At 39.7% G+C, this 9,291-nt stretch overlaps 1 protein-coding gene across 1 annotated transcript; it reads right to left on the reverse strand.

The window, feature by feature from the left end:
• Positions 1 to 726: 726 nt before the first annotated feature.
• On the reverse strand, positions 727 to 8,437 carry lpar3 (lysophosphatidic acid receptor 3). The gene is made up of 3 exons (XM_055057757.1): positions 8,313 to 8,437; positions 6,945 to 7,693; positions 727 to 2,867 (listed from the first exon to the last, which is right to left on the reverse strand). Exons 2-3 carry the CDS (start codon positions 7,678 to 7,680, stop codon positions 2,539 to 2,541), a joined length of 1,065 nt encoding a protein of 354 aa, XP_054913732.1. The 5' UTR covers positions 7,681 to 7,693; positions 8,313 to 8,437; the 3' UTR covers positions 727 to 2,538.
• Positions 8,438 to 9,291: the final 854 nt, after the last annotated feature.

Consider the following 9,291-nt stretch of genomic DNA (forward strand, 5'->3'; position numbering starts at 1 on the left):
GTAAGCATTCGTTTATAATGTTTGCATTGCAGTGAACATTTGCAATTACCCTTCTGGTGGCTAGAGTTCATGTTTGTTGATGTTATATTTTGCTTCTTTACTTAGATGATTATAAAATATATTAGTGTGATTACCAGTGAGTTAATTATTGATTCTAAATGCCACTTATACAAAGATAATTTGTGATTCTCAACTGGAGTGTCAACATTGGGGTTCTGAGAATAATCATCCAGCCAGAAATATAATATATAATTGTAACTTTAAATGACTTTCGAGTCTTTATAGTTTTCTAAGCCAAGTAGGGAGCGCCCTGGATTATCACGGAAATAAACTTGTCTGCTTCTATGCTAAATGTCTCACCAAAACTTTTATTTGTAATAAACTCAACTGAACAAGCAACCAGACTCACGATTTGCACAAACTTGAATTGTTCCTTTTAAATGTGAAGATGGTGTTGTTTATGATAGCAGATGTTATTAACTGCATTATTTGGCAAGAGAAAGAATATCATCTTCGTCACATGAAACAAAATCAAATAACAGTTTGATCAATAACACTTAAATAGCACATGATTCCTCTAGTAATGAGCAGAAAAAGGTAGAGAGGGCAAAGATAATTTTGCACTGTAAATAAATTTAATAGGTGCCAAAATCTCATTTTGTTCATAAAAGAATTAGTCTGGATTATAGAAGGACATTGGACAAATAAACCACTTTCAGAAATGAGTTGATTTGTAAATCCATATTTTAATGTCAAACAAGGGAAGCCCAATAAGATTTGGAAACAGCAATTTTGTGAAATGTATAAAAAGTCGACATCAATACATCAGCAGGTTCTTTTCTCATAATCAATTCTCTCAAAGTATCATTTTTTGTTTGTTTGTTTGTTTTTTAATATAACAAAAAGTACATGAAGGCAATCATTGTCTCAACAAAACATGAAAATCTATTTTATCCCAAACTCTACAATTCAGATCCTCAGTTTTTTAGATGTGTTTTTGCTCCAACAGAGGTCATTATGAACCCCAGCATGGATTCATGTTCATCCAAGATGAAGTATACTGGACAAGGAAACCATCTAAATGAAGACAATAATTGTATTCCACTAATCTACAGCACAGGCATGCATGGTGTGTTCTAGTTTTCAGGTCTATTACACATTTATATGGTATAAAATACAAATTCAGGCTATAAAAAAGTGGGCCAGAAGCCTGCAAGGAGCAGTTCTGCATAACATGACATCCAAGCAATAATAGTTGCTCTTGGTGCAACAAGTGACTGCATACAGCTTTATCCTTTAATGTGGAAATGTCATTCTTTCTATCAAGACACTAAATTATGGCGCTCTACTTCTACATGAAAAGTTTTTATTAACAAAGCACAGTTCAAAGTGAAATATTTCACATGAAGGAATAATCAGAGAAGTTATGCAAGTCGGTTGATTATTTGACAAGTCCAAAGGTCAGAGTGGAACGAGCATGGGTAATCTCCGCTTAATTATTGGAGCTTCAAATCTTTCAGCTGAGCAGCTTTATAAAGCTGAAGCCAAAGAAAAGATTCAAATAGCTTTGATGATGAAGGGTTTCTTTACAGCAGTGCTGGCATAAACACATTTAATAAAAAGTCAGTTGAACTCTGCCGCGGGTTTAGCGAGGTGGCCAGCTTGCAGTGGTTTGTGTAACTGTCTGTGTGGAGAGGGATTCACTGTCTTACCCTCCTCAATGCTAAAAACAGTATCAGCTGAATCTATTGCAGGAATCCAGTGTGTTGCAGGGAGGTGAGGCGTTTTTTTTTTTTAATGGTGCAGAAAAGCATGTTTGTCTTCATCAGGTTCTTTAACAGGAAGTTTCTGTTTCCATGAGTAATAAAAAAAAAAGAGGAGATGGATCAAGAGGTATAAAAAAGGGGTATTTAAGAAAAATCTTCTTATACTATGTTCAAGTATAGAGTTCCTTTACAGCAGTTTACGTCATTTACACAAACACATAACTTTAAAATTCAGCCCTGCCCAAGCATATTTCATTCTAAATCCTCCATTATAGTTTTTAAATACACATGCAGTAAAAAAAAAAAAAAATTATAATAAAATCTATTTACAAATATCAACAAAGAACATCCTGCTTCGTACAACTTTTACACTTCAGGGTTCAAAATGTTTGAATGCACCTACTTCATCAATCACTGGGGCGCAGCATCACCCTCTCTTAAGATGAGTCACAGATCTGATGACACCGATAGAAAACACGATGAAACTGCAATAAATCTCCCATTACACAAGGATTGGAGTAATGTGCCCAAATGGATGAAACCCTAGTAAAACAGGACATCTTTACAGCCGTTAGAGAATTTAGTAGTGCATAACGTCACCGTATCTCTTTTTATTTGACCAGATGGTCTGCAGAGTGTCTTCAAGCGGAGGAAAATCCATGGAGAACCGCCACAGATGAACTGTCTTTGTCTGAGTCGGCAGAGTCTTCACAACGTTTCCATGTGTGCAGCTGGGAGAGCAGTTCTGCAAAATCTACCGCAAGACGATGTTTCACGAATCGAGCGATCCGTTGTCATCACTTTTTCTTTCCTCTGAGGCCGGCGGAGTCGTGCTCGCGTCCTGACTGGAGCTCAGCGGCTTGGCGTTGGCGCGCGTCGACCGCTGTCGCCGCGTGCCGTTTCCGATGCAACGCATGAGGTTTTTGAACGTTGTCCACATCTCCTCGTCCTTGTAGGAGTAAATGCAGGGGTTCATGACGGAGTTGGCAACAGCCAAAAGCAGCATCAAGCTCTTCAGTTTCTTCAGATTACAGTCCTGACAGTGAAGGCCGTCCAAGAGCATGACAATCAGACCGGGAGTCCAGCAGATCACAAAGGCTCCTAAAAACAGAAACAGCAATTATTATCATAAACGTGCGCAAGTCGTAAATTCTACATTCCCTGCACTTGTGTTAATGTAATATAGTTTCACAATTCATACATCTCTGAATGAGCAAAAAACTGTTTTCTGAATGAATTTTTCAATGTTTGGACTGATAAGAGCTGGAAGGCTTAACTTCCAGAAGTAACTCAAACAAATAATGAAATATGAAAAGCAACTGCAATATTTGTCAGTTCAAAGAGGAAATTAAAACTCTAAAATGCAGCATAAACAAATAGAATAGACAGTTTTTGTAAAACGTGCAAAAGTGGTGCATCATAATATACTGGGAGCCGTCATAAGTCACTGGTTGATTTTAAACTGTTGAGCTTTTTAGTTGCTTTTATTTAACTTATTTCTTGATAAGCAGAGACATTTTATCAATGCCAGGAGTCACTAAAAATGTTTTTTGCAACATATTAAAGCTGAAGTAAACACTTTCTTAAAATGAAAGACCCACAAGAAAACGGGTGAAGACTGGCAAGAATTTTCTCTCATTGCACCAAGCCCAATTAAAGATCAGATGACCTGAAAATAAACGTCCAATCTTTTCTTCCAGATCAGTGAATTCATCACATGAGACAGACAAAAACACTCTTCAGTGTGAAAGATTTATGCTCATTTCAGTATCACTGAGGGATAAATATTTCACTTCAGAGGAAGAGCAACATGCATTAGGAACTTCTGAGAAGGAAAGTGCGGTTTCTGTAAAGGGATTTCTGCATTTTGGGCTGATAAGAGGCAAAGTTGCTGATTTATCCTTTGAGGTTTCAGAGTGTGTTAAGCAACATGCTGGAATTGGACATGTTGGCTCGTAAAATCTTGCAGAGAATGCACATTTAGTCATGCTTGCAGCATTAAGTGCTCTAATTGGATGCTAACTACAGGTTAATATAATGTTTTAATTCTGTTATGTTGCTTTTATTTCTGAAATAATAGTGAAATACTGTTTAACTGCAGAGCTACATTAATTTTATTTTCTCAAACACAATGCGACAGAAATTACATAGAAATTTTGAAAATAATCTATCACCACAGAAAGGCTTTTCAGGCACCTGTATGCCTGAGTGATAAACAATTTTATATTATTCTAATTTAATTATGCTTAGCTAATAATCTGAGAAGTGCTGTAAAACTTCTTAGTTGGATTTTATTTGAAGCTTCGGGCTGTTTTTAGGCCATAAAGGCTTCATTTTGGTATTAACATTTGATTGTAAAAGACTCAGTTCAAGTTTAAATTTAAAAATGGTTATTTATAGTTCTTCTAAAAGGAATCAGTCTGCTAACCTCTAAACTGATCTATCAGATCTTTACAAAATATGCTGATGGGAACCTGGCCACAAAACCTCTGATTCATGCATCTCAGTGATGCACAGAACAATTGTCTGCCCCGTCTGCGTGTAAAGCAACCATACACGCTAGTTTTTCTGCAATCCAACACTCCCCTTTTGTATGGAAAACTTCCTTATCTTTCTGTGACATAACTGCAACTCATTCCTTTATATGAAAAAAAAGGTGTGTCCTGGTTTGCAGCTAATCTCCTTATTCAGACTCTATCTGCCTTTAACTCGCCATGACACTGAAAAAGAAAATTAGACATTTACTGCAAGCGTGTTGGGACACAAGTTGCAGAGGGAGGAAGCTGCAGGCGGTGACTTGCCTGCACTGCCAGCGTTTCTGTAAACATAGATGCAAGTCACTGCTGCAGCTCACTTTGCTTTGTTTGCTTCTGCACAAAGCAGACAGAGGAGATCAAGAGGACCATTAAAGTTTAGCTTTTACATTTGAAAAGTATGTTTAGGCTAGATACGCCAAAGCTTTGCTCCGTTTTGATAGTCTAAGACAAAAAAAGGTGACCTTCTTTAAGAGTCCATGAACAGATTGAGTCGCTTGTTTGAAAGTGGGCTTGGCTCTGCTCTACCGCTGACAAAAGGAAGGATTTTTTTTATGGACAAGTTCTGAATGCTTGTTGCTTTTATTATTTATAAATCTGATAGTTGAATAAGTTGTGCTGGAACAAGTTTCAATTTATGTATAAGTCCAACCTTTCTGACGATTTCCATCTACTTAATAGAGTTTAAAGCATATATGCACCAGATCATACGACTGTGAGGTCGTAGAAATGCACTGGAGAAGCGTCCTGCTCCAGAGTTGTACCTGCTGTAGATTTCCAGTACCTTCAATTCATTTCAGTCTTCTATGAACAAAGCCAGCATCCTGAACTGGTTCCTCCGGTTGAGCAAAAGACTTCATGTTGAGAACAAAGGTTTTTACTACTCTCCCCCTTTATTACTCTTTTCTTTATCCTTTATTTGTCTATTTGTAAGATATGGAGAAATCGAATTATGAATTGAATGTTACGGCGTATTGAAATGATGCACTGAGCAAAGTTTATTTTATACCGAGCCTTAAGGTGAGCAAACAGACAGAAATCGAGCCCCGCTAAGTCACACACACACACACACAAACTTCTACTGAGTAGCATCTGAAAACAATTGCCAGAGTCTTAAAGTATAACTTTTGCTTTTCTCGGAGTTGGGGACGTTCGCTGAAGGCCAATGCGTTGTGGCCGACGGCTGGCCACACAGGCCGTGCCGCAGCCTGCTCGCGTAGAGGATAATTACACGGCCGCTTGAAATAAAGGGTGTATACAGGCAAACAGCTCTTATGTACCATACAGCACCGTATGGAGCCGTGTGGACGGAAGAAGAGGACGGCCCAAATTACAGAGTGTTTTCTGCGGAGGAGACACAACAACCGTCTTGTGTATGTTTGCAGTTGGACGAAAACTGAAAATGCTGAGATAAAAATATTTCACCAAAGCAGCATTGAAGTTTGCTCCAGATTTCAAACAACAGGAACAAACAAAAGTCAAATCCAAGCTAATAAGTGTCACAACAGTTTGCTCGGCAGTCTGGCTGGATTCTTTTTAAGCAAATCTGATACCTCGTGATACCTGGATTCCTTTTATCTGGTCTGTGTCACACAAAGACGACTTCATCAGAAGCCTTTGATATGCCAGGCACCGAACCGAGGCAGCGCTGCAGTAATGGTGTAACCGTGTGAGCTTTGGATGCGGGTGCTTTGGAATCAGGGGCGTGCCATGAAACAGGGTCTGTTTGTTATATGACCTGCTGAAGTCCTAAACCTGGATTCAGCATGAATATACAGAGGACACTTCAAACATCAGGATTTGAGTTGTTGTTCAGATGTGAATCCATATCCTAACACACACATCAGAACTATTCAGTTACTTTAGATTTCAACCTTTAGTTGTTTTGCAGTACAAAACTAAAAACGAAACTAAAGAAATCAGTGACTCACATTGATCTCATTAAATCTCAATTTGTCTTTTGTTTGTATCTGCAACGTTTCGCAGGCTGCTTTATGTTTTGTGTTAAAGAATTTTAAATTAGGAGGTATTCATTCATACTGAGAAAGAAAATAAAAAAAACAATACTGTAAAGAGATGTTGCGAAGAGTTAAAAGGAGGGATGGGTAATTCCAGTCTTCAAGGTAAGCTGTCCGGAAACGTTTGGATGCATCCCTGCAGAATCAGCAGGCATTCTCCTTGACTTGCTCACATGCCCAGGAGTTAAACCAGCCTCTTGACTCAGGTGTGTTGGAGCAGGAAAGGCATCAAAAGGTTGCAGGACACGACACCTGAGGACTGCAACTGCAGATCCCTGCTTTAGAGTTTTCATTTGAGGTACTGTGATCAGATTATCCACTGTTCTTATCTTACCTGCATAGATAATTCACCTGGAATTTCCATCTAGAATAAATCCAGATTAGTTTGTCGTAGATGCTAAAAATCATCATTTATCTGACCAAAGCAGACCTCTATTGTCCCAAAACAACTCCAGTTTCAACAATATAATATCGGTGTATCTAAACCTAGTTTCTGAACGCGTAATGTCATCACCATGTTTGCATTTAAACTAATATATGTTTATACATTATATGGACCTTCTAAAAGAACCTCCCTTCCAAACTATCCCAATAAACCCGGAGCCTCTTTCCCGGGCAGCACTTACCGAGCACAGCCATGACCGTCTTGATGAGCTTGATTGGCGTCCGTTTGCGGTTGAGGGAACTGGAGGTGTGTGACATCAGCATCGTCGTCTTCCTCTTGACGTAAGTGTAGATCCTCATGTAGATTGCCACCATGGCAACAAAAATGATCAGGTTGGAGACGGACCAGAAAACCAGGTAGCTCCTGCTGAAGATGGGAGCCATCTCAGAGCAACTCTCCAGGCTGCAGATGCAGTTCCAGCCCATGCTGGGCACCGCCCCCATAAAGATGGAGATGCTCCACACCAGGACGATCAACAGGGTCACCCTCCTCTTGGTCAGGTTGCTGTGGACCTTCCAGTTCATGACGGAAATGTAGCGCTCCAGAGCGATGACGAGGAGGTTGGCCAGAGACGCCGAGAGACTGACGTCCAGAAGTCCTTGGCGGAAGAAGTACTCGCTAATAGTCAATGTTGGCGACACGTCGCCCGTGTTGAACATGAGGTACACGTAGGCGATGCCTGCCAGGAAGTCTGAGGCAGCCAGGTTGGCAAGAAGGTAGTAGAAGGGGTAATGGAACCTCTTATTGGTTATGACGGCAGCGATTACCATGGAGTTAGCGACCAGGATGAAGATGCAGAAGGTGGAGCCGACCACTTGGACGGTGATGAGCATGGTGCTGTTCAACCCTTGTCTCGTACCGACTCTGTCGTAGAAGAACTCCATGGTCTTATCATAGTAACAGTTATTCTGAGCCATTTTGTGGACCAGCCTGTAAAAGGAAAAGATGAAGTAGGATAATGCATAAATGACAAATCAGAAAATGTCTGCAGTTTATGATTACTGAATAATAATGTTTAGAGTGCAACTGGAGTCTCTAACATTAGACAATCCAAAAAATATATATTGACTCTACTCAGCTGATGAACCTTTCACTTAAAATACTTTGCAAGGATCATATTTGAGGAATTCAGGCAACAGGCCAGATCAGGTCATCAGACCAATGTGCCGTCAACAGATTTAACTCTGAAACAGAAAGTTACTAGATAGTTACTAGTGTAATTAGTAAAGTTCAATGAGATAATCACTGCCATCGGGCTGTGCGCTGCGTTAATAGAGTCAGGCGTCCACATCTTGCTGAAAAACGCATTTCAACCTGTCAGTCCAGCCAGGATCAAACGCGAGGCTTTCTGAGGTTTTGTTACGCAACTTTACAGCTCTGGGTCCGGCCAGGTCCATTAAACCCGGTTAGAGGAGAACAAATCCAACCAGAACCATAAAAAATATTTAAGAAAACAAGAAAAAAGGTTGCTGTTGTTCTTTTGTTTGTTTGTTTTAAACTACAGCGCATTTAAATAAGGAGAAACACAATCAAACAGGTGAGTTTTTACCTGTGCAGTGAGCGCGTTGCGTCAGGAGAGTCAGAGTTGCGAAACCTGGCGCGCCGTGTGATGAAGCATTGCAGCAGAGCTGCTGTTCCTGGCAGCTGCACAGAGAGGGAAGTTCACAGCGATGAGCCTCGGGACGACAGTGAAGACCGAGCGGCCGGATCTTCACCTTAAAGCCGCCTTCAGAGCCGCTGACGCGGAGGGCGTGGCCCTCCCACGCGCTCAGCTGAATTCCCCGATCCAACGACGTGCTGACTGACTCACTCACAAAACCGATACTGAAATGTTGTTGTTTTTTATTATCATTAAATATCTTTAAATTAATTTCCAAATACGTTTCCTTAAAGATGCCTCGTTGACTATGATTTTTGAATGTTTTTTTTTAAGTGGTGATATTATGTGGAAGAAGTATTAAAGTATTCTATATATTTTTCCTGGATTGTTTTCTTGCCTTTTAGTTTTGTAATATGTTCGTTTTATTTTATTTTTTTGTTGTTATTTTCTTTTGGTCTGGTTGCCAGCTGCTGGTAAAAAAAAATGTATTAGGACTGCGTAATAAACACTCTGTGCCAGTTTTGGTGTCTTATTCAGTGGACCATCAAGCATCGCTCAATGCAAATTGAATATGGAACCCATCATCTACCAATGCACCCCACTTTGAAATACTTTATTTGCACATTGTGTATTACTGCCTGGACGGTTGTTTTATTAAATAAAAGGCATTTGAAATAAAAACGTTTTATAAGGTGAAAGTTGTGAATACGTCAGGCCAAAAGGTGGATATTTCTTCATTCACACATGGAAAGCGGATGAGTTCACTTTGAGATTTATTTGCTGCTAAGCAGCTCCCTTGCAGGAACAGAAATGAATGCAACAGCAACAAATGCTTGTTTCATTCATTTGAATCAAGATATCCTGCTTCAAATCCTTTTTAAATTTGTTGGAGTGAAGTTAAAAGTTGCCTGAAGCCCTTAACTTTTAT

The sequence above is a fragment of the Poeciliopsis prolifica genome, unplaced genomic scaffold (genome assembly GCF_027474105.1).
Source record: "Poeciliopsis prolifica strain line A6 unplaced genomic scaffold, Auburn_PproV2 SCAFFOLD002, whole genome shotgun sequence".
Classification (NCBI taxonomy): Eukaryota; Metazoa; Chordata; class Actinopteri; order Cyprinodontiformes; family Poeciliidae; genus Poeciliopsis; species Poeciliopsis prolifica.

Excerpts from the sequence above, each read along its gene's own strand:
- lpar3 (XM_055057757.1), bottom strand. The coding sequence starts at position 7,680 with ATGGCTCAGAATAACTGTTACTATGATAAGACCATGGAGTTCTTCTAC. Across the intron at positions 2,868-6,944 it reads GACGGTCATGGCTGTGCTCG|GAGCCTTTGTGATCTGCTGG; the intron begins GTAAGTGCTGCC and ends TTCTGTTTTTAG.